General features: G+C 38.5%; 2 protein-coding genes and 1 long non-coding RNA gene across 5 annotated transcripts in view; 2 read left to right on the top strand and 1 right to left on the bottom strand.

Annotated features, from left to right (window-relative positions):
• The window catches only part of LOC121642833 (dedicator of cytokinesis protein 2), a 104732-nt gene that overhangs the window by 30609 nt on the left and 48141 nt on the right, over positions 1-25982 (bottom strand). The window lies entirely within an intron of this gene.
• LOC121642836 lies at positions 2420-12464 on the top strand. Its single transcript, XR_006010976.1, has 2 exons — positions 2420-2742; positions 12412-12464. It is a non-coding gene; the product is annotated as an uncharacterized LOC121642836 (long non-coding RNA).
• Positions 12502-25045, top strand: LOC121642835 (protein INSYN2B). Of its 3 annotated transcripts, XM_041989819.1 has the most exons (4): positions 12502-14295; positions 18095-18172; positions 23243-23381; positions 23609-25045. In XM_041989819.1, exons 1-4 carry the CDS (start codon positions 12740-12742, stop codon positions 23642-23644), a joined length of 1809 nt encoding a protein of 602 aa, XP_041845753.1. In that variant the 5' UTR covers positions 12502-12739; the 3' UTR covers positions 23645-25045. The 3 variants fall into 3 exon arrangements, with proteins under 3 accessions (XP_041845753.1, XP_041845752.1, XP_041845751.1); XM_041989818.1 differs by having other exon boundaries at positions 18098-18172; positions 23243-25045; XM_041989817.1 differs by having other exon boundaries at positions 23243-25045.

The following is a 25982-nucleotide window of genomic DNA, read 5'->3' as shown; positions in this document are numbered from 1 at the left end:
AGTGTCCTTAGGCAAGACACTTAACCCCGATGTGCCTATCGGGGTGTGAATGTGATAAGTAGTGTAAAGCGCTTTGGGGGGTCAAAGTGGCTGGAAAAGCGCTATATAAGTGCAAGACCATTTGCATATAGCTTTTGAAAGACATCAAGTTACAGTAAGTGTAGTTTTGATTTCATGGGTATTGGAAGACATGTTTTCAACAGGCCATTTAAACAGTAAGAATAGAAAATAATTAAAAATACTGCAGGGTTGTAAAGTGATCCTGTAAAATCCTCATGTACTTCTCATAAAGTTAGTTTAGTAACAGCAAAGTCTCCACTTTTAGAGGTTTTCAGTTTTGGACAAATGAAGGGTGTATCAGCAAATAAAAATGACTTTGGAATGTTCACAATTTTTTTTTTCTTTCTATTTTTTTTTTTTGCAGCAGTTAAAAAGTTAAACTAAGCACACACTATTCCTCCTTTTAAAAGTTACACTGTCAACTTTAAATTCTCTGCTTAAAGTTTTTTATCCCTGAGAGATACCCAGCAGGATAAACTACCAAACACGATTGATGCAGTTAAAAATAATTAACATATCATTAATTTTAAATTAAGACAGAGCATTAAAGCATTAACTGTGACAGCTTTAATTTGAATACTTACTGTGGCCTTCTTAAATCTTTTAAATGAACCCAAAGAAATGTTTCGGACATGAACGAAGCTGCCACTCACTAGTGTAGAACTGGGGATCAGGTCCATATTGATCTTTTTGGCATCTTTCTCCAGACATTTCATTTACTATGAGGACTAGCAGACAAAACAGACATACTAGCAGTATTTACACACCACAAAGGGGAAAATACATAAATAGGTGAGGTAGGTGTAAAGGTGGATATTGCTTTATTGCTTATGGGTTATTGTTGATCTGCCTGTGTTTGTATTAGGCAGAGAAATAGGTGCCATGGGCATCTATATGCATTTGCAGTGTTTGTGTAAGCATAAAGGTCTGTTCAGAAAACAGATCAATGCATCTGCACTTTCCTGTTTCCTGGTCAACTATGAGAAGACACGTATGAGGGAGGGGAAAGTATAGGAAGGGAAAGGGGTGAAGGAGGAAGGAACAGCAAGGGAAAGATGCAATAAAATATGATAAGGATGTTTCCCTGTTTTTCCAGTCTCCACCTAACAGAGTATACTCTTTCCACTCCCCCTCCCTCTCTGATAATGACATGCTTCTCTTTTCATCCTCCAATCCAAAATCTAATTTTTGCAACCCTGCTTTATTACAACTATCTCATGCTTTACCAAACCCTGCGTGTCAATAAGCACGTACATATTACATCATTTTCACAAACACATCTACACTGCCACATGCACACACATGCACATCACTGTCTTGTCTCTCCAGAGGTCAGCTGAAACACAACACAAGGTGACTTTGCAGTGGTGCATATATCACTGGTTACACTCCTGTGGGGGAGGGGTCAGGAGGGACAAGAGAATTCTGTATCAAGGAAGCATTCAGGGAACGTCAACACAACTCACAGATTGTATTTGAAAATTTAAATACATTTTCATACATCTCAATGACTGTCATAGCTTCAAATAGAGTAAAGCATGCACTTCACAAAGAGGCACTGCACCACATCGCTGTTATATATGTTATCTTAATATATGGAAAGTTAAAATTTTAAATCTAAATGGTCCCTTTAAAGTGTTTTTGTCTGTTCTGATTCATAAGAAATAAAAAAAAATAAAAAATATATCAATAATAGAATTTCTGGGAGAATGAAATGGCAAAAAATTAATCATTCACCATTAATTAAACCTGATCATATAACATTTACTTTTAACTGTCTTTTCAGTTTATCTAAATATCTAGTTTGTTACAAGACAGAACATCCTCCTCCTCCACTGGAATGAATAGAAGCAAAGACAGGCAGACAACAAAATCAAAGCAGGATGAGTGGTAGGGCAGCCAAACACAGAGGATGAGGTGAGTGTGAGAAATGAAGATGAAAGAAGACGACAGAGTGGTGAGAGCAGGCTAAAGTGGGACAAAGAGGGAGGACAGTGACTAAACAACTTGGAGAGGACAGTGAGCTGAAGCAACCAGGGAGACAAAGCCACGGAATAAAACAGTCTGTAATTCAGCAACAGTAGACTGCGTTCACACAGAAATGTACAGACGTAAATAAAGTGAGTGACTGGCGCAAGAGTGTGCATTTCTGAGCGTGCAAGAGTGTGTGTGTGTTTGTTTCTGTCCTGGCTCGACTCCCAGGAGCTGACACTTGTGTGCTGCCAAAGTTTTACTGGGCCCACCGCTGTGCCAGGGTCAGTGTAGGCACATACACAAACATGGATAATAAAACCAGGGCAAAGCACAGGGATAAGCTTTCCATATGGGGACAAAAATGGGGGCAGAAAAGAGTGAGCAAAGAAGGGAGACAGTGGAGGACAATAACAGAGGGAAGGTATTTTAGAGATTTCAGACAATTAATGAGAAAACTGCAGCAGGTAGAAACAGGGATAGAAATCGATTAGGGAAAGCAAGAATGAGAGAGTGGGAGAGTGAGAGAGGGAGGGAGGATCACTGGGCTCTGCGAGCATGCGAGGATCAGCAGCGACAGAACGAGACGGAGAGAGATAGAGAGCGGTAAAGGAGAGCGTTGCTGAGGACTTAAAGGACTACCAGATGCAAGGGAGACACACCAAGAACAGGGGAGAGGAGAAGCATGCGGACCAAAGAGCACAAGAAAAGGTAAGTGTCCAAGAAAAGCAGTAAATATTGTGTGTGTGTGTGTGTGTGTGTGTGCGGTTGAGTGTGTGGGGAGTGAGAGCAAAAAAGCTTACAATGTTTTTTTTTCTTGCTCTTTAATGACCCTCTGAGGAATGTTCCCAGACTCATAGCCCATGGCTAGTACTTTATTTTTCAAAGCACATCACTCAAAATTAAAGACACTGCCTGGGATTTGTAATGGATGAAACTGAGGTTCTTGAGAAGCAGCTGGAGGAGAAGGCAAAAGGTTATATTAAACCACTGCAAAATTAACATAAAAATATATATCTGAAAAGAAGTGATTCATTGTTTCTTCCAGTAGATTTAAGTTTGATCATTTCTACTTGACTAAACCTCTCCTGAATATCAGCTAAGCATAAGTGTATTTGTCTTAAAGTAATGTGATCACATGACCTATACCAAACACAAGCACACTGTATATGTGTGTGGCAGGTGAGAAATCCCATCCGTCACAGTAGGATTTAATGCATATGAATGTATCTGTGTGTTTTTGTATCGTGTGTTTCTGTGCGTTTAGATGGTGCTTATCTTGTGTGCAACATTAACAAGAATTTTTGCTTTTAATGTGGATTCCGAATGCTTCTGTGTGTGAATGTGTGTTGACCAACTGTTATTAAAAGGCTCAGGACTGATCGCCAGAGCTAGGATAGCTTTAAAAAGATCTCTCCTACAGTGATGATGTGCCTCTGCATCTGCGTGTGTGGTCCGAATATTATTTCTCCCATGGTGACTAAATCGGGCTACATAGTCAATTTGAGGGATGCATTGTTTTTAAGTGGACAAAACAACAAGTCTCCACAATGTAAATGATCAAATATCCAGGTTTAGGTTAGCTAAGCAGTTTTTAAGGTTAAGGTTAAACCCCCAGGAGATTAATGAGTGCCAAAGTCACTTAAAGCAACACAGCTTGTGCAGAGGGATCTACAAAAAGAGTGAAAGTATGCATGACCTCTTTGCACTAATGTAAAGTCATCAGTAAATTCAGATTATGGTTTCAAATAACAGTCTGTGCATGTGTTTGAGTGTATGTTGGTAAAGTATTAACATTATCCTCAAAGCACCTCAGTTTGCACCAAAACGTCTAAAGCTAAACAGAAAAATAATGTTTTTCTTCTTTTCTAAACAGTTTTCAGTTTTTTGACTGACTGCATAACATTAAACTCTAGAATAAGCTGATATTCTGATTATCTGTACAATGTTTCTTCTACCACAGGCTTCTATACAAGCCAAAACAGTATTCCTAACCCCAGGTTTGAGAGCTGTTAAGGTGTGTTTTTTTCTTTCTTTTTTATCAAACGCTGTTCCTGTTTCCCATTTCTCTCAAAATAAACATTAGCTGATTGCAGCCAAATAGCTCCATTTAAAATTCACATGCACATCACATTTGCTTCCAAAATGAGGGGCTTATTCAGATGTTTCTTTGCATACTAGAGATGTTGGCTTTTGTAATCACTTTGAAGGTACAGTTTCCCTCAAGCGACTCTTCTGTGTAGCTTTTGTTTGTGCTTCACTGCTGAACAATAGAATGATGGACCACTGCTCCTCTGCCAGCCAAACCTTTTGGCAGGTCTTTTGGTGTCATGTGTGCATTTTGCTTCCCTTTCTGTTCAGTAGGTGCTCAGCTTTTCCTTAGCATTTCCTTGTCTGTATTTGGTTATTCAAATTTTTTATTACGATTTGGGCAGTGAAAATAGCAAGCTAGGATAATTTGTTTTTAGTCTTTTTTACACCCTTTCTGCATTAGTTGGTTCTATTTTGTAGGGCGCAGTTGTGGGAGTTTGCATAAAGTTAGGAGAGTGCAGCTTTTACAGTATCAAGCATCATAAGAAAGGTTCATAAATTTTGCATTTTTCAAAATAACTTTTGTTTTTCAAACTTCAGAAAACTGTAAAAACACACAAAAAGCCTGAAGGAATTAAATCTACTGCTTTCACTACAGTAAAGTATGGTAGTGTGTTTGTAAGGTTTGACTGGACTACTTTCAACCGTAATCTGTTAAGAGTGCAAATCTCATGCTAAATTTTAAAAATTCATGTTGTAATTCATTGGATTAATTGTATTACTTTTTCATAATAAAAATGACAAAAGTTAGATTGGAAATAGTTATAAACTGATTTTTATTAAAGAAGATGGAGGGAATCTGAAAATTCATCAAAACCTCAACAAAGATTTCTTATTTTTTCAAGGATGGACTTTATTGATTCTCATAACAAAGATGTTTTTTCTTAACTTAAATGGGTTAAAAATAAGCCTAAATCATATGTCTAAAATAAATTCAACATATTTGTAAAAGTAATCTTTAGCTGCTTAGCTTTCTATTGATAAGTGCAAAAGTAACTTTGGACATATTGAAAACAACTGCAGTGAAAAAAGAAATAAATTAAATGATATATAATGCAAATTACATAGTAAACAAACCTAATCAATAGGTTATGACATTGAACTGAATTTGCTTTCAGCTCATTCCTTTTCTCCAGCGAGTGACAGATGATGGAGAGAAAGAACAAATAGAGGTTAAAGGAGGATAGACAGCAAGACAAGAGGGGGAATCAAAGAAACGAGTCTGTGCCTGCTCATGCATGTGTGTGATTGTGTGTGTATGTGTGTGTGTCACTGACACTTAAGCTGCTCTTCTAACCAGACAAACTTAGCAAGTGATGAGAGAGAGATGAGATGTGGAGAAAGACAAAAGGACAAAAAAAAAGTATAAGGAGCGGGAAGATGGATTAAGAGGAGGGGAAAGGACAGAAGGGGCAGCAGGATGGAGTGATAAGAACAAATAGATTGAGGGATAATAATGGAGAGACTTGGATGGGATGTGCAGACAGGTTGAGTGATATGACAGAAAAGATAAAGATGAAATGATGGATGAGTACAGAGAGAAGAGAGTTAATAATCAGGAAGAACACAGGTGAAAAAGAGGGATAAAAAACTGAGGTGACTGGGAAAAAAATGAAAACGAAAGTGAGAGGAGGGCCCAGCCATCACACCGTGTTAGCCACGCTGATAAGATGTTTGTGTGGTCCTGCATCTGAAGTGCGTCCCCCAACTCAGAGACTTTGTTGTCCTCTGTTAACTCACTGGAACGAGTTTTCCACTTCATCATGTTTATCTCTTTTTATCAAATATTTGGAGGCAAATAGCTCATAAATATTCAGTTTTATATTAGCTTCGCTGCTCTGCTACTCAACCAACAAAATACACACTTTCATCTAGCCAACAACATAATAAATGAATTAAGCCCGTACATTGTCAATAATGTGCACTTTTCCTGTATGTCACCTTTTTGCTTATAACAGGTGCATGACTGGTTGTAAATAAGCTTACGGTGTAAAACCATGTAAATCTTCTTTTTCTTCTGTTTGGGCAGAGTGGGGCAGGGTTCTCTAAGGGCCTTTCAACTAGAATAGTACATTGCTATGAATATTTGTCCTATTTATGAGCTTAAAAACAAGTAAAGGGTCCAGAAGAGGCTATGAACTCTGAACAGCGCCTATTTTTATGAGCTGCATTTTGTTTTCTGTAACCTGATATTACCTAAATTGGTGGATTGGGGTTTTTAGACATATTACAGCAAGTCTACAACCAATTAACTGACATATCTGGATGCTGAAATTAAAAGGATTTCCCTTCCTGCTTCCTTTCCACTAGGGAAAGGAGTCTTATATAAGAAAAAAAAGGAGCTATTGTTTACTGTTTCAGTTTGAAATCGTCATGATTGCAAAATATAACACAAGAACACACACTAACTCCTTCAGATTCACTGTCAGCATATTCTAAGGAATCCACAGACTGAAATACAGGTTTGTAAACCCAAAAGGTATCTGATTTATTTTTAGCTTTATGCATCATTGAATCTGAAAACAGAAACATACACATTGACTGTAAACATATCAACACCTGTGAACACAAAGAAGATTGTCCCAAGTATATTTACAATGACCATGCAGCATACAAGGTGCTGCAGATCCAAGTGATTTATATTATTAATTTGTTTGCAAAGTTCCTGGGATTTGAGTGTATGTTTGTCAAGGAAAACCAATTAAGTTCCTACGTTGTGTGTTTCTTGAGCAGCTTCAATAGTTTGTTAAAAGCCTTGGAGAGACACTTCAGTCTTTCATTGACAGTATTTCACAGAAAGGTGCCTTAAACTATTTCTCTTAGCTGGCTGAGACATTTTGTTTTTGTGATGTGAACATTAGCCTTTGTAGCATCTGGCTCTTAACTTAAAATGCTGATTAAAGATCACTGTCCCTGAACAATACAACTGCACTCAATTAAGATGCACAACAAAACAGGCTGCAGAGAGAGCTGAGCCAGATTTTGTTTAGTTTTTTAATGATCATTACTGGATTTTTGCTTCTTTGAGGCAGTGATAAATGCTATGCCCCAACACTTCAGAAGAGATTAAATCAGTAACCAATTAAAGAAATAAAAGCAAAGACAAATACAGGATGTGGTGCATACATGTTTTATATCTGCAATGCACCACACAAACTTGCACAAACATATTATTCACAAGCAGAAAGAAATGCTACACACTTTTCCTGTTTGAGTACTAACTATTCCACACCCGTACAGTAATCCCAAACATTTAGCCAGAGCTGCAAACAACCATTACATAGCTCCAGTGTGTATAAATGAGAAAGATCTGCTGGTTGAAAGGCATTAAATGTTCCATAAGCATGTTTATATTAATATAGGCTTAAAATCAGAGCTGTTGAGCGTTTGTTATCAGAACAAACCACAACAAGCAGCATACGTCTTCCACAAAGTCTTCCATGTTGCAGCATCATGTTTCTAGTTGCCTAAAACAGAAAACCCAAACATTGACTCTAGAAAGGGTCTTTTATGTCTTTTATTTTCACATCCAGTTTCTCCTTCATGGGTGAAAGAATAGAATAAAGCAGGGATTTTCTTTTGATTATGATCTGCTACGGTGCCACTAATTGTATTTCAAACCTACACACTGCTCCTGTAAGTGACAAGGGGAACAAGGAGTCCTGCAGTAAAGACGTAGTCCCCACAGAGCCCCAATCTCAGCATCACTGAGTCAGTCAGGGAACACATGAAGAGACAAAAGACAGTGAGTCAGCCTAAATCCACTAAAAAAAACCTGAGGCATGTCTCATAAGAAGCTAGGAGCACCCTTCATGCCAAATATCTTAAAAAAAATTAACCAAGGCGAGCTAATGTTGTTTTCAAAGCAAAAGGAAGTTGCACCAAAGATTAATTAGATTTAGATGTTTTTTTTTTTTTTGTTCTTTTTTTGTTTGTTTTGTTTTTAATTAAGATAGCTTATTCATTAAAAATACATAACTTCAAAAACAAGGTTTCAGTTTTATCAGGACTGGGTTGCTGTAATTAAGCCCTTCTGTTACCATATCAGTTATAAATTAAACAGACAAACTTACATGTCTGACAGCTCATCAGCCAACTGTCTCAGAGAAGGTTTTTATGGTCCAACAGCTCATCATCATGCTTTTGTGCTGGCATAGAAGTCTATAATGCCTGTGCAAGTTGTCTTGAAATCATGGTTTCTTTTCTGATATGTTTTATATTTCTTAAAACATAAATAAGTGCACTTGATGTAAAGAAAAGAAAATAAAAAAAATATATATTTGTATGTTTATTCTGATTTCTTTGTTAAGTTAAACTTGGTTTGTCTGTTTTCTTTCATGATTTGTATTTCAAATCATGTATTGTATCTGCACTACTTCAGTCTGTACCTTGTATTGTCTTAGGCTTGCTTTCTGCTCTCCCCATAAATGTGGATTCGGTTAGCTGAATTATACCACTTGCCCTACGTAACTCACTGGCTTTCTCATTATTAATACTCCCCTTTCCCCTATTTACAGCATTTTATTTGATTTTATTTAGATCCTGTTATTTCCTGCCAATAGGCATCATCTTATGTTAGTTAAGTCTAAGTTAAAGTTAATTTCTGTTATTAACAATCCAGATGCCCAGAGGGGGAAAAAAATTACTGCACAATCAAAAATGCAGTGTGTGTTTGTGTGTGTGTGTGTGTGGGGGGGGGGGGGGGGGGGGGGGGTGCGCCCTGTCTCAAAGGTCCAATAAAGTGCTGTGTTTGTTCTGTTCTGGCGGTGAGTGGGTGAGAGATAGTTACTGGGTGAAGCAGTGTGATTACAGAGCAGTAAAGCAAGTCTCAGTCACCCTTACACACACATGCATGCACACGCACACCCACACACACACGGAGTCCGTCAATCGGCAGTTGAAAAATGAGGCTCACCTTGAAATGACAGGGGACTCGAGTCACCGGAGCATTCAGTGCTCTGTTGCCACTGCAAAGGCATTGGTTCACACTCACACACTCATGTAGGCATGCAAGACATGGCAGAGACTGCCTGTATTGGCAACAGTTCTTTGACAACCAAAACTCCACAACTGGCTTATTAAACTCATTGGCTGTATAAACTGACTTAGTAGAAAGCTCCACTCTGTCAAGAAATTCCCTGTGGTGTTTAAAGGCTCTGTGTGTGTGTGCACATGCAGGGGCAGATGCTCAAATGTACTTGTAGTGTGTATTGATTTTTGGCAAGCAGATCTGAGATCTTTTTCTTCCAGCCTTTTTTGTTTCTTTTTTCATACATCTCTCATGTTTGATATTCTGTTATTATTATTTAATATCTCCCATTACACACTTTAGGAGATAGCAACCTGCTGATACAAAGCAAGTCTTTACATCTCTTCCTCAGACAAATATTCTGTATACATGCATCCATGATCATACATTAATTAAATCCTGTCTTTGATTATTCCCCTTTGGCTGTTATCCCCTCTATCACCTTTCAGCACATCAGCAGTCCCCCTTATTCACCTCTCTCTGTGCTACGCCTTCATCCCACAGCTGACAGTGTTTCCTCCCCTTCTCCACCCCGTTCATTTTGCACAGCCAGAGGTGAAATGTGGGTGAGAGAAAAAGATTAAATATAGAGATGGAGGGAGGGAATAGCGAGACACAACATATCAAAGACAGCATGACAGAGATGGAAAAGGGGGAGGTGTGTGGAAAAGTGCAAAAACAAACACAAGTAACAATGAAAAAGTGATGGGATGGGAGGATAGTGTTATTCGAATTTAAAGGAGAAAGAAACCAGAGAGAATGTGTGTGTGTGTGTGTGTGATTTCTAACTGATTTCTAAGGGCACAGTGTCACTTTCTGCCTGGCAGCCTGCAGGTCAGAGGTGAAGAGTAGACAGACGCGCACATACATAGGACGACTACAGATGGAAAGATAGATGGAAACTTTGTTGCAACTGGTACTGTTCTCTCTAGTGTGCCTGCCGATGCAAAAACAAATAGTTGGAAATAGGTTGCAGTGAAATTACCATTAACTGCCTTAGTGTGAATCCTATAGCAAACTGACCAACAACTCCTGCACAGTTGAACACACAAACTGGTATTTGCACACTCAACTGCAAAACCTTACTGTTTCCAATACTGACAGAAATAAAGGCTTGAATTCTCCTTTGTGCTTTCCTGTGTGTTTTTCTACAGAGAACTATCATCATTATGTGCAATTTGATTTTTGTAAACATACCTCGTTCCGTTTCTCATCCACCCAGTGGCTGCCTTAGGCTTTGTAAATGGAAAACAAACACATGGGATTTGCATATTCTGCCTAAAAATCTCAGTGGTGTACCTCACAACAGTGATCATGATCATTTGCGTTGTAACTGATCAGTACAACCAAGGGTTGTGGTCTCTAGCTAATTTCATTCCTCATGGCAACTGTAATTTAACTTTTTCTCATCACTTTTACTTTAAGCCCAAGGTGATAACAGCAAAATAACAACTTCAAGGCTTCACTGTTTGCTCACAAACCAAGGGGGGAAGCCACTTTAACACTGTAAAGCTCACTGAGTTTTATATCAAAATGAACAATATTTAACAGAAACAAGACATCTGGACATGCAGTACCTTCTTCAGAAATCGTATAATTAAACACAACTATCATCTTAGCTCTTGAGGCATAGCAGCAAGTACATTACAGTGCAAACATATTGTTCTCTAAACTACATCTAGCAAGTTGCAAGCTCAAACAGCTTGTGATAAACACTGAATACACTCTAAATGTTCACTGTTCACTGCTCTGTAGTGCTCTTCATGTGTAGACCGACCAGCATAATAAAGTGGGTTCATTCAGTTTTAATATTTAATGCTCTTAAATGAAAACTGGGAATCTAAAGGCTCCGACAATATCAATTCCACTTGCTGCCATCTATCTATTGTTATTTAGCTTGTGTTGTAAAAACATCAGGCTTCTAAATAAGTCATGACAGACCATCGGCGTGAATGAATATGTGCACAACTATGTGCATATTGTGGTGTTCCAATCTTAACCATATAAAGCTACATAAAACTAACTGGCATAAAAAAAAAAAAACATCTTTCTCATTTTGTGTTTGACTGTACTGTATGGTCACAGATTTAACACGACACTCCATTACATGAGGATAAACATTTAGATGATGAGTTTATAAAATTGATTTCAAAGCTTCTAATATAATGCAAACATTATCTCATTTAACCCGAAGCATTACTAGCTTCATGTGTGGCACTGAGGGACCAAAGCAGGGTCTGATTGTAGGTTGCAGTGAAATGAACCATTACCTGCTACTACCTGTTGTTTTGTCACGTGAAGTTGAACGTGCGTGCGGGTAGGGCGGCCTCGGACAGCCGAGGTAACCAAGGACACAGCTGTTGACACAACTTCATGAAAAAAAGACTGTTCACGTTTCCCGTTCCGTATCCAAGGAGTTATTTTCTGTATTGTGGATAGCTGTGAGAGAATCAGGAGCGCTTCATAACAGGACAAGCCCAAATAAGCAACTACACTCAGGAAAACAAGTCCAAAATCCCGCAACTGACCATATTTGCAAGAGACTTTACAGAAAACAAGCCCAAAGTTGCTGATAACAGGAAGATTTAGCAACTCTGCTGCCTTTCTCCAGCGTCTTTATCCCTGCTATGTTTGACCTAGCTGGCAGTTTACCGGGAACACACTGATTGGCTGAGTGCATCACGTGGGACGGCTTACCTCACATGCAACTGGACCGTGTCGTTCCTGAACACTACTGTAAAGACTGCAAAAGCTGCACCAGTTAAAGTAAAAGCTCCCTGTCAGATTTTATATTTTAACGCCGGGTCTATATGTGACAGGTTCTGGGTCTGGATCTGGACCACAGTCCATTTGTTAGTGACCTCTGGTCTACATACTGCTGTGTGAGGCAAACATAAAACGTGTCAAGCTTGCACCAACATTTAGACTTGTATTTGTAAGATTTATTAACTGTGTGTGTAACTCACAGTTCATTGAGACATGTGACACTTAAGATATCAGTAGATATTCTGTTCCTTCACTTAAATGAGATTTAAAGTGGGGCCACTGTAAACCCCCCCCCCCACCTGCTAGTGTAATAAAATCTTGATAGACCTTTATTGATGTGGTCAGCATGAGCATTCATTCAAGGCTGAACCTTTTATAAGGTGCTTAACGTGTCTAATGTCTGTCTTCTTGCCAGTCTGATCATTTCTTAAAACTTTCTTTTTTTCCAATTTTTTCTCTCATTTACTGTCTGTCTCTATTTCTTTTCTCCCCAGAATGCACCGTAATGCCCAGAAACCAATCACCTGCAAATCATTGGTCAAAATCAGAAAATATCTCTGACAGTAATGTCCAATCAAAAGTAACAGAACTACTGAGGAAGTCATGAAAGGAAGAATTTCAAGAGTTTATTGAATTCCTGTCGCCAACTTCCGCATGTAACCACCACCCCCCCCTTCCGAAACACTCAAATTAATTTGGCTAAATAAAAGCTGGAACACTCTGACTTTCTGTTGGATATAATCTTCCTGAGGCTGGCTGATGTCATCGCTTGCCTCCATCCTCTTCAGCTCCTCTGGGGGCTGAGCCAACCTGCAGAGGAGCATGGGCAGGAGGGTGGCTGACCCAACCAATCCGGTGCCTGCATTGGGAGTTCCTCTGGCAGGGGGGCGATGGGGCCCGCTGTGCAACATTGGTGTGCAGACATCTCCCAGACTGAGGACTCTCCCTTCTATCAAACGACACGGCAGCCAACCAACCAACAAGCATCAGCTGCTCACCATGGCAACAGACAAAACATCAACAGAAGAGACAGAAGTCATCAAAAGTGAGAGCAACAGTCTACCAGTGTCTAAAGAGACATCTCAGAACGAGATAAACAGCCTCACACAAGACGACATGGGGTCACAGGGGTCAGGAAGTGACGTTTACTGCCAGATTAGAACCGTACGGACAAACCCAAAGGATGTAAGAGGTAAAAGGACAACTCGGTACACCAATGGCAGTGTGGTAGCCTCTGATGTGGTGGGAGGGGTTTGCAGTGAAGCCACAGAAGGTAAGGAGCCAGTCCAAGAGAAAAGAAGGGTGCAGTCTCTGAGAGGGGAAGGTCACCGCTCAGTTCTGAAGACAGGGAGTGTTTGCACAACTGTACATGCCACTCCACCTCGGCCCTGTCGAATGGTGACAAATTCCCCACATCGCCTCTGTGAGACATGTGGGAGGAGACGATCGCAGATTACACCATGTACAGGTGCATGTCGTAGGAGGGCAGTTAATCAAATAACTGCCAGCCAGACTTTACCTAATCCACTACGGAAAGCATCTGTGGCTCCCACTCAGTCAAGAAAAGCCCCTGCTGCTGTGAACTCTCAGTCCTGCAGCAAAAGCAAGGACACAGCGAATACACAGCAGCACGTGTCTGCAAAGACTGCTCAAATACCTCAGCTGCCACACACAATACCAAAAACACACAGTTCACAAATGAACCATACAACCCAAGCTCAGAACAAAACAAAAAATTCTGAGCAGCAGGCAAGGCCACGTTCAGCAGACTTTACTTATTTCAAGGACTCAGCCACGCAAACAACAGAAACACACACGCACAACTTAGACAGAGCTGTGGCTAACACACATACACATCAGACACATACACCAACTACAGAAGTAATAGTGGACAAACACGATCATGAACTGGCTCAAATCCAGAAAGTTGATGAACATGCACATCGACATATATCAGTCAGCATCATCCCTAAGCCTCAAAGTCCTTCATTTCAAACGGAATCTAGCAGCCCCCCACCTCTCCCACCAAACAATTCCCCTAAGGCCACCAATTCTAAACCAGCCACACCTGTAGCGAAAACCAAAAACCAGGAGACCACAAGTACATCCAGACAATCCTCAGAACGGATCAAATTCAAGGATACAAAGCAGAAGAGCAAATCATTTGACGACCACACTCTGCCTTGTAAGACGCATATGAAAGCACAATGTAATGGGGCCCCAGGAGGACTGCTGGATGGACACACAGTTCAAGTGCCATGTGGGCTGGAGAGGCAACTACAGAGTGTGGAGGAAAACTTAATGTCCAATCAGGAGAAGATCAAGGTGCTTCTCAACGTGATTCAAGACCTGGAGAAGAGCAAGGCCTTCAGTGAAGGGTGAGAGAAGGGACCTGGGGTGGAATAAAATGCAGGAGAAAAGGGTAGACAGGCTAAAGAAAGAAGGTAAGAGGAAACAAGAAAAGAGACTGAGATTGTAGTGTGTAAGTTTAGATGCCAAAACAGCTGAAAGAGGAGGCGATACTGATAAGGATATAGAAAAAGCAAAAAATGAGAGTTAAAGGGATTCACTATCAAAGCAAGTCCTCAGCAAGAGTGCAATAGAATGATAAGGAGAGCAACCAGAGAAACAAAGGGGATATCAAGGGAGTACACAAGATTAAGATGAGCATATGAGTTCTTATAGCATTATATACTGAAGTGCCTTCAAGTCAGTTTAATAGTATTTTAAATTTCAGGCCTGTAGAGAATTGCTGTGCTATATGCATGCATGAATATTTGATGCAATCGTGTAGGAATATGATACCTGCCTATAGTCAGTGTCAGCATAAGTGCTCCTTTGTCCCTTTATTTTATTCCCCCTTTTAAAGAATATAGTCCCAATGAGAAACCGTGTTGCCCATCAAAGCAAACTCATCAAACCAGTCAGTTTCTATTTCTCTCGCCCACTAACTATTTTTCTCTCTGTTGCCTTTTAACCTGCCTCAAGCTATTCATCTGTCTCCACCCCCACTCTTGTAGCTTTTTCTTCTCCGTTCTTAATTAACGCATTTTCTTTCTCCTTATCAACTCTCCACACCTCCACATTTGAACCATTTCTGTAAGTACAGACTGAATCATTCCTTTTGCTGTCAGACGTTTGTTCATCTTTTGCTTTTATCCCCTGACAAGCTGTCCATCACTCTGCTCTCTTATGTTTGCAAACAACATCAGTTTATTGGTACAGCTCGCTTCACAGACAAAGACAATTCAAAGTGCTTTGTGTATTGAAATAAAATCATTCAGGAAATCAAATCAAAGAGATGGTGTTTTATATAATGTCATCAGTACACCATAGAAATCATTTGAAAAAAGTAGACACTATCCTTGCCACTGTTAACAATCAAGAAATCCCAAATATCTGAGATATTTTCTTTTGTTTTTAAACAAATTTAAACAAATCAAATAAACTAAGTGGGACTACATGAAGCCAATCAGAGAACAGGAGCTACCAGTGTTGATTGTTGCCACATGTCTCAGTATGGGATGCTAATAGGTCAGAACATTTGTGTTGCAGCTCCAAACTCATAGTTTATGATCATGATATTGCAAATCACATTAGAATACAGCTGCAGCAAAAGTGCTGCCTTAATGCTTCCAATAAAATCAATAAAAGTGGCAACAGCAGCTGTGAGGAGGGCCGCAAATGTATGTCTCTGTCATGTTGACAGGCCATCGGTTAGGATTGCCAGGCAGCTGCCTAAACCGTGATGCACAGTTTTTTATTTCTATCTTTATAACTTCTTGTGAATGTACTGCATCTTAAATCAGAACAATAACATTAAGACTTGACATCAGACATTAACCAACAAAGCTGGCTTGCTGGACTGTGGATATGTCATGGAGAGGGTCTCTCCCACCAGCCAGCAAAAGGATTTGATTCTAACAGTGATGAAAGCTTCACTGCCATTGTCCATTATAAGTTTTATATAAATTTCACTCATCCACACTCATTTCAATGGTAAACTTCCACTTTCATCCATCTTTTTATACATCCTAAAATTTCCAAAGTTGCTCCATTTCCATCTCTTTACATGTTTTTATTACTTCTCATCCATCTTTTTTTCTGCCCCGAGTTAACAGATGTCTCTTGCCACAAACTAATCCCTACAAGATTACCCTGCAATTAATGATTAAGCTGCACAATAAGACCCCTAAACTCAGCATTTAAGCTGTCTTGCCAGCTTTAATATCCATCCACGCGTTTGGGTGTGCTTATGTGTATGCTTATATCTCATGTCAAGTGTCTGAGAAATACAGACAGATTGAGAAACGGTGAAACAAGAAAGGATAAGTCAGAAAGAGAAAATGAAAGATAGAAAGACATTAAAGTTAGCTGAACCACCAAATGAAGGGGACCGTGTATCTGATTCTGTGCCAGAAATGAAAGTACTTTCTGTAGGCTGCTGTGATAAAAGCACCAGCTGAGCTAAAAGGTTGTCGCTGTGCTCAGCTCCTTGTTTCCTTCTTTTTTCCTGGAGCAAATACTTGTCTTCATTGCTGTTGTTGTCTTTGATAAAGGATGGGGGAGAAAAAGAATGATGCCAGTCACACGGTCTGTCTCCATGTAATTAAAATGTTAATTTTATCAACATAAATCAGTTCTTCTTTCATCTAAACAGTTCGTTCAAAGGCCAACTAAAATATCTTTGCGGAACAAAGTGTTTGAATTACACAGTAGTCTTCATGATCATCACACTTTTCAACACTGTCTTTAGCCAGTCTTATTTTTCCTTGATAACACAGTGGATATGTGTAATCATGTCTTTTCGGTGGTGCCTTAACAGTTTTGTAGCAGGGAAGACAGTAAGATCCCTTTTATAAAACCTGCTAATGATGTCTGTGCTATGTTTTGTTCAGTCGCTGCAAACATTGTTTTTACCTGCTTGGAGTAATAAACAGGCTTGTACAATTTAGACAATGTCCTGGATAATCTTAATGGAAAACAATATATGTACCAGAATTCACAAACTATTTTGAGCTCTTTGACAACCCAAAGTACACACCTATAAAGGGGCTGCACTTTGTATTGGTGGGGAAAGCAATAACAACCACCAGCAGAAAGCAGCGAGTCTCTCTGAGACAGGCTATAGGCCTGTTAACGGAGCAAAATTTTCCCTTCATCCTTGATCAGCACATGCAGTGAAACCCAAGCTGACTTCAATTTGGAGAAGTTTATGCAAAACCAAAATATGCTCACAACTGTATTGATATCAAAATTAACAGATTTTTATTTAAACAGGCAGTTAGAGTATGTGTATGGGCCTTTTCGCCAACAGTTCTTATGAACAAATTTGTTTTTAAATCCTACTCCCAAACTTTTTTTTACAAAGATTGCAGCATTCACCAAATTCTTCATATCTTTGATTGGTTGTTAGCTAAGAACAAAATCTACGAACACTCTGTGGAGTACTCTCATGGACATCTGAGTACCGACACGTTTGTGTTTTCTGCTGCTCAGTTAACTTTAATATGATCATGAAACTACAGTAACGTTTTTGTCAGATTTTAAAAAAATTTTGTTATTTTAAGATAAATGCCAAGATATTGCAAATTGTGTCCTAACATTATAATTTACCTCAGGGGAAAATTTAATTATTTTTCATCCATTTCATTCATTCAATAAAAAGTCGCAGTCAAGAAGGGTTTAAATCTATTGCTTCGCTTCTTAACAACATTGGTGCAAAAGACCGCACACACGCTAGAACTGTTTCCTCAACATCATCTGCGAGTCCCAGATCCACCCACTAAATCTGGTATTCAGTAATTAAAATGTACAACAATGTCTTTATATTATAATGATTAGTTGTATTATGAAATGTCCTGGCTGCCTAATAACACCTATCAGACCCACCTGGAGGATCCATCTTTTCAACTTAACTTTCAGTCTATGAACATGTTTGTGAATCTGACTGAGGGTTTATTTCATTAAAAAAACTTCTTTAGTACCACGTGAGAGAAAATTTAAGGAGATTCGTAAGAAGATATCGGTGAATGATGCGCATTGATATTAGATGAATACAAAACATGAACAGTGAAAACACTGCGGTGAAATCAGACATGTAGCTACAATCACACACAGAAATAAACTTTTCTTGAGAATTTGCATGAACGCCTGACTCGATGTTTGTTGTTCCAGCAGTCGCAGCTCGTACAGAACTGGTCAGGACATAAACAACTGCCCCACCTGCCAGAGAACAGCTTGCATCATCTACAGGTAACCTCATTAAATTAATAAGTTTACTGTATTATATAACCAACCACTGACAATTCACTCTAACCTGGAGGGTACTTATCTGCCCTTTTTGTTTGCTTCATAGCTTTGGAAATGTTCCGTTCTCCATTGTTTAATTTTTTTACGTGCTTTTCAGGTTTTATCACTTAATCAGCTCATCTTTTCATTTGTCATTTCCCTTCCTCCCTGATACCCGACAGTTTCTGATTATTGAACCACTTATACAAAATATCCATTATATATGAAAAATAGGAAAATAATAATTGTGATTCTTTTCATCAATGTTAAAACAAAGACATGCTTTATGTCTAGAAAGATGCCATATCCACAAGTGTTTTACAAAATAAAATGTTTGGTGCAAACAATTATTTCAGCATGTAGACCCTTCCAGCACCCATCATCCCTTATTAGAGTGACCTAAATATAAAATTGTACTATTTTACTGACCTGCTGAACTTAAAGACCTCCTCAATCACTTTTTCCTCCACATACTGTACTTTAATCCTCTCATCACTTCTACCCAATCTTTTTCTCATTCACATATTTCCATTACAAAAATAATTCCATCTCTTCATCCCATTTCTGCACAATCTCTGTCACCTGACTTTCAATCAAACTGGTTTTCTCTGCATGTCCGAGCCTCATCCTGTCAGCCAGCTGCCAAACTCATAATCACACGCCCCACTTCCACCTGAGACTACACTTTTTCTACACTGCTTACACAAGCTGAGTATGGAGGATTTTATGTAAAGCTTTGTGGATAAGACTAAAAGAAAAGAAATACTATATTCACAGACCAAAGGCAGGCTTGGAGCTAATTCTCATTGCTTAGAATTGTTGTTTAGAAACAAATCTCTCAGGTCTTGATTTCCCTCCGGGTTGATAAACTATCTTTGTATTTGTATCTAGCATTCTCCTTATCTATTTAACGCTTTATCTCTGAGGATAAAGACATATTGTGCAGGAATTTTGCTCTGCCAGTTCTTACAAGCCATTTGTGTCAAAAGCTCCACCTCTGTGTCTTTCCTTTCTTTTCTTATTTTTGCAGTCCCTCTCTCTTCATTTTTTCTTTGCATCCAACTCCTCTACTTCATTCATCCCATTCTTTGCTCCTCTTGATCTTAATTAACAAGGCAGAATCCTTTCACCAGTGAGTAGTAATGAGCAAGGGGAAAGGCTGCCACATGGTAACATCTTTATCCACTTATGGATCCATACTGAGCTTTGCTGTCGTATGGTGAGACATATACACCCCAACAAACAGTTAAAACTGTTTTTTGGGGGGATTTTTGTGAGCAAAAATTACAAGGAGAAAAAAAATAATAATAAAAATCACAATAATAATAAAAATAATACATATGGTTCCTGATTGTTCTGTATGACAGATTGCTGAGAAATCTCTTCAAGTAATGGGCTGTTCGTCAGATAAAATAAGACACTAAACTTCAACTCTACAAAAGAGTGAGAGCTACCATGTTTGCATTTGAAGATGAATCCATAATTTAGGTTATTGTGAGTGACAGGACTATAACTTGTATTACACAACATTTTACTCAAACTGGAAATGCATAAAAGCTTTTTGTGTGCAATTTTAATCCGCACTTTCAGAAGCATTTCCACACACACTGTGATAAAGCTGATGAATTTAATGGAACTAGATTTAAAAAATAGGGTGAAAAAAACAACTTTTATAAACTTGTTGAGTACTTTGAAGCTACAGAGATGTGCTCTAAGAAATATTGCAAGAAATTAATATTTACAGAAAAAGAAGCATTATTATTTTCTTTCATATCAGAAGGTTTCACACATTCTCCAGTATGTTGGGACTCTTTGTTACATAATTAGAGTTTTTCTTTTCTCTCCTCTCAGTTTAGGAGATTTACTGTCCTGTTCCACTTTCCTCTTATTTTTTCTTGGATAAATGCAAATATAAAGTATGCATGTTAAGTATGCACACATCCTAATTAAGCCAACAAAAATAGAAATTCGCTTTTTCAGCTAAATCTGAGCTCATTTCATTTGCATGCCATTCCAACTTATTCAAACTGACAAAGACGTGAATATATTTCACACTATTTGAAAGATTTTAATAATTTGGACAACAATACTGAATCAGCCTCATGTTTTTTTTTTTTTTCTCATGCAGGTTTCTTACATGCATGTTTTCATCAGTTTCATTGTGGCAAACCTGCAAAAGTCAGGATGGTATGAGCTCCACTGTTTTGACTAGACAGTAAATGTCTTTAAAACCATGGAGAATTATGGGTAAAAAGAGAGGAGATAGTGAACAAGACATGCAGGCAGAAGATGAATTACTCATGGGACCAAAACATCCATCCTAATGATTTGTGGTGAAAAAAATCGATGTTTTGACATGGGCTGGCTGCCTGAAGATGTTTTGCTTTTGTCAGTTCTAATTAATCTTTATGGTGAGAAACAAAAGGGAAAGAGGAACTTCAGATATTTCCTGTTTTCTTCCAAAGACACACAAGCCATATGCAAGGACATTTGCTAATGTAACTCTGATATGCTGTCCTCAAATCAGAAGGAGTAATGAAAAAGGACGCCCGTTTTCAGTTTTAATATTATATATATATATATATATATATATATATATATATATATATATATATATATATATATATATATATATATGTATACATATATATATATATATATATATAAAGACCAAAAAAAAAGAAAAAACTTTCAACATCATGAAATCATCATCTTTCATTTTTGCAAGTCTTAAATGACGAATATAACCTCAGATACCATACCATACCGTACTGTACCATAACAACATTATTTATAAAGCACTTTAAAACAACCACAGCTAAAAACAAATTGCTGCACATAATACAAAACCCTAATACAAAAAATTATAACAAACACAAAACAGATACAAACATCAGCCATATGTATAAACATAAGAACAAATAAAATCCAACACAATAACCCCAATTAAAACACATTAGATCAAATAAAGAAACTACAGTATGTCTGGCTGAGGTTGAAAGCCAAAGAATAAAAAATGGTTTGAGTTAAGTTTTATAAGTAGACAGTGAAGGGACCTCTCTAAGTGCAAGGCTAGGTTGTTCCAAAGTAGCAATCAAGAAGGCCCAGACGAGCAACAACACATGAAACGTTATACTATGACATTATTTATTTAACAAAAACAAAGTGGAAATGTAGAAGCAGTGCATGAAAGAGTATCATTGCCCTCATTGCTTCCACAGGAAAAAAGAAGGTTAGTAGTTGATAAAATGCACTTAATTTAACTAATCATCAGTAAGCATCTCTAAAAGCAGAGGTTTGGTCAATGTGCTGGCCTGGATGTTAACACAATGCCAAAGAAGAAAAACATCAACAATGATCTTAGAGGAGCAACTGTTGCTGCCGATCAATCTGAGAACTGGGTTATAAAGATGTCAATTATGTAATACATCCATACATGCAAAACTTAAACCTTTTCCAGCAAAAATAATTAGATTTTTTTTTTTCAAACAATCTCTCACAAGGATAGTAGCAATACCATCACACAGGAAAACATGCTACGTTACTGAAGACGACAGCGGCTTTTCCCCATAGTGCCGTAACCCCGCAAACAATAGTGAGGGGGGAAAGGTAGATTTAAACACAGAAGTATCTATGGAAACAGTGAGTGTAAACATAAACCTGACAAAGAAATATCAAGCAGGATTGATGAAACCAAATGTATGTAAGGTGTAATATTTTATCTTTCCTGATATTGTATGTTTTGTGGGATGTTTGTGGTCAATGACTGTAAGTGGTGTCTGGATGTATCTCTTGCATCATTTATTCATGGCAGCCATCTCCACTTCTCTGTGCACATCAGAGCTTTTAGTTCCTCTTCTATTCACTCTCTCCATCACTGTGCTTTTTTTTTCTCAGTAAGCCAACATGGGTCTGCTCTCCTATGTCAATATCACTCCTGGCACTCATCCTCATTTTTTTGTTTCCCTCCTTTATTCTGCAGTGACCTCTCTGCCCTGTTTCATTTACCCCACCTTAATATTCTCACGAGTTTCATTTCTTTCCCCTTCCATAAATGCCTTCACAGTTCTTTTTTCCCCTCACTCAGCTGTGGGCTTGGTGTTGGAGATGTACATGTCGTATGGCAGTGCAGCACAGCTTGAGTGTGTACAGCACAGTGTGTGTTGATAAGTGAGTATGTGTGTCGGGGAGTTGGGACATAGGAGGAGGGAAGGATGGGTAGTTGTCTCTGCTCTCCCTGCCTCATCATGTGCCTCATTAACTCCAGATGCCAAGCCCTATGCAGCTCCACCCCCCTAATCCAGCTCAGCACACAGACACAAACACACAGTTACCAAAATGGAGGGAGAAACTCAAAGTCTACAACATTATGACCTGCAGCGATGGACACTTCAGAGAAAGAGTGTGCGAGAGAGAGATGAGAGAAGGGAGGGGGAATAAGAGCATAGAAAAAGAGAGCCAAGAGGGTCTGCTTTGAACACATCTGAGAAGCAGAAAGTTCCTCCCTAGCTCCTTCCTTTAGCTTCATTGTGCAAATGTTCCTCTCCTCCTCTCTAGCTTTTTTTCTCTCATTGCTCACATCTAACCAGTCTGTGATCTAATAGTGCATAAAGTGCAAAAGAATACTGTAGATGAAATGGGTGCAGAGTTTAGGCTTGTATGAATGTGTGTATATATAGGTGTGTAAGTGTGCATGTCAAAAATTCTTAAATTAAAAAGAATGACTGGAAATGCATTTAGCAAAAGTAAAATTTCTCTGTAGGTCTTCCTGCATTTGGTGACCACATTTTACAGTAACTAAAACTCCTTCACTTGCCTCTCTAATAGTCCCTCTCTTTCACTTCACACTTCACATCTCCCTGACAAATTTCTTTTTCCACTGTCACATGCAATTTTTTGTAATAAATGAGCTACATAAGTAAATTTAACTTCAACGTACAGTATTTCCAACTTTTAAAGCATGCCCCTGCTGTTTCTTCCTCATCTCTGCCTTGTTCTGCTTCAACTAACTTCTCTTCCTCTTCTGCTCTACAGTGTGGAACATGACTTTCGACAGCAGGAGGGACGCTTCCAGGGGGTTATTGAAGCCCTTGAGGGGGAATATGATGTGCCTGCACCAACTCTGACCAAGCCCACGCCAGTCCCTTCTTCCTCCAGTCGCCCCAGCACCAAGGCACGTGTCAAGAAACTGCGCAAGAAGTGTTTCTGGTGGCTCTAAGCTTTGCAAAAGACACAACTGGGCATCAGAATACTCATGTGGATTATATTTCAGGGGACATGAAATGTTCTGCTGTAGAGAGGATCTGCCTTGTGAAGCTAGTGTGCAGTTTGCTTACATTTGAAAATTCAGAAGTATTTATTTTCCCAAAAGCATCTCTGTAAATGGCACTTTTTCCACAGTTTCCCATCCTAAGCTCTGACCGAATGCATCGATGACCCAGGTGGAGCAACAGTGAATGCACTAAAGAAGGAAAGAAGGACCAAAGAAGGACTCAGAAGATGTCGTTGTGCTAAAAAATTCCAGACTTTATCAGCTATTTTGTCAAGTAACTGAAAATCAGGAAAGATTCTTTTTTCTTTACACTATGTCCAGACAAAGAAACACCACCGGGACTCTGGATATCAGATGTATTGTTTATGACTTACTTGCCAGATGGACATGACAGATGGATGTATGTGGTGACTCTTCACAACAATTTTGGCAAATTTCTAGCAATAAGCCGGAGAACCATGACGATTTTGCAAAGCCAAGTAATTTTACTGCATGAACCGGATGGCTCAGCAGCCAATATTTGAATGTAGCAACAACTGACAGACCACAGGGATCTTTAGGAAGAAAAACAAGCTAATGACTCATCTGGAAACAAAGATCGCTCACTGGATCATCAGCATTTTGGAGAGCAAAACAGAAATTGTATTGAGAATACATTAAAAGACAATGTGATAGGCAGCTGATCAAAGACTGATAGTCAGGCAGACAAGAATTTTGTCAACACTGTCTGACAGAGTGATTGACTCTCTCTGTTATTACCATACACAATGGAAGTGTTTTGCTGTAACCTCAATTTTGTTTCAAGGATTTTCACACATACAGGTACATGCACAAACAGTCTTGTGGGCACTAATTTACACATACAGTAAACTCACTGACACAGACAAGGTGATACATCTGAACACAGTACACATTACATTTGTGAACCAGAACATATTAGGGGTACGCCATCTACCACATCATATAAATCTTTCAATATTTGTGAAATCTGAGCCAATATAACACCAATGAATTATGTTTGACTGATAGCAAAAACATTAGTTGATGTTTGGATTTGTCCTGATTTACTATCGCACACATTGTGCATAATTTACAGTGTGGACTAATAGCAATTTGCCTGGTAAAGCAAAAAGAAAATAAGAAAAAAAATTTTTTTCACAGAGCAAAGCTGTAAATTGGTTCTTTAGGCCACTGTTACTGAAGAACCAATGTCTTTTAAAATTACAGGTAAAATAAAAACATTTCAGAGTCAAATAGCAACAAAATACATTGAAAGAGATGTCTATTATTAGAAATTAAAAGGTCTGCAAATGTTCTTTAAGGCTCTATCCATTTTGCAAACACACAAAAAGACCATTTTTTAAACATGTGCTTCTTTCACAGCAGTTTAGAGCATAACCGCTAATCTCATGAGGGTCTACTTCAGCATCCTTTAGCTGACAGGTTGCGCCCAATTAGAATCCTGAACTACTTTACTTACTAATGACCCATTCTATATCCAAAATGACCTGTCATGAGCTGTCCTTGAACAGTGTGTGTGAGCTCCTACAAAGCCCTTCTTCTGATCTTCCACTTGTATATACAATAAAATGTGTATTTTAAACAAAAGACACTGTTGTCTACATACTTTTTGTTAGATGGAGATAGTATATTATTAATGTATAAATGCTTCACTATTTACAAAATATGAGCCAGTATAGCACCTCTGTGAAACAAGCAGATGATGTTTGGATTTGACCTGATTTACCATCACACACGTTGTGAATGATTTATATTGTGAACAAACAATAGGTTTGACTGTTTTAGAGAGAAGAGGTTTTCTCGGGAGGAACTTTCCAAACAAGCCATATTTGATGAGTCTTTTACTAATTGTACGTTCATGAACTTTAACACTTAACACGTAACTGAAATCTGTGATGCAGCTCTTGGGATTTTGCAGCTCCTCTGAGCAGCACATACTCTGATTTTTGGGCTGAATATGCTGGAACACTGACCCCTGGAAAGACTGACAATGGCCCGGAATGTATTGTAAATTAATATAATCTTTCTCAGTGATGGAGACCTAATCCATTAACTAGCTTTCTAATTGTTTGAAAATGACATCATTTACGGTGCTCTTGAGCAGCAACAATTACTTCTCAAAGATTACTGTTGATGTCTTTTCTCCTTGGCACTACGCACATCTGAAAAATGCAAACCTGCAAACTGCTACAACCTTTGATTTTATAAACACTTATGAATGATTACTTTATCAAGTACATACAACTACCAGCACCTGACCATTTCGTACCCAATCAATTACAGTGGAGGTAGTAGGTGTGTTTAGATCTTTACACATTGTTTACACATTTTTACACAGTTTTGAGTTTTTTTTTCATCTGAATTTGTATTTGCCTAATTCTAAAAACAGTTAAGAACCAGATCTTTGTATTCTCATTATGTTTTGATCTTTAAAACCTTCTAATTGAAAGAGGCTATACTTCAGTTTACATGGCTACAAAA

The sequence above is a fragment of the Melanotaenia boesemani genome, chromosome 7 (assembly GCF_017639745.1).
Source record: "Melanotaenia boesemani isolate fMelBoe1 chromosome 7, fMelBoe1.pri, whole genome shotgun sequence".
NCBI lineage: Eukaryota > Metazoa > Chordata > Actinopteri > Atheriniformes > Melanotaeniidae > Melanotaenia > Melanotaenia boesemani.
This window is presented reverse-complemented; position numbering and strand designations above follow the sequence as displayed.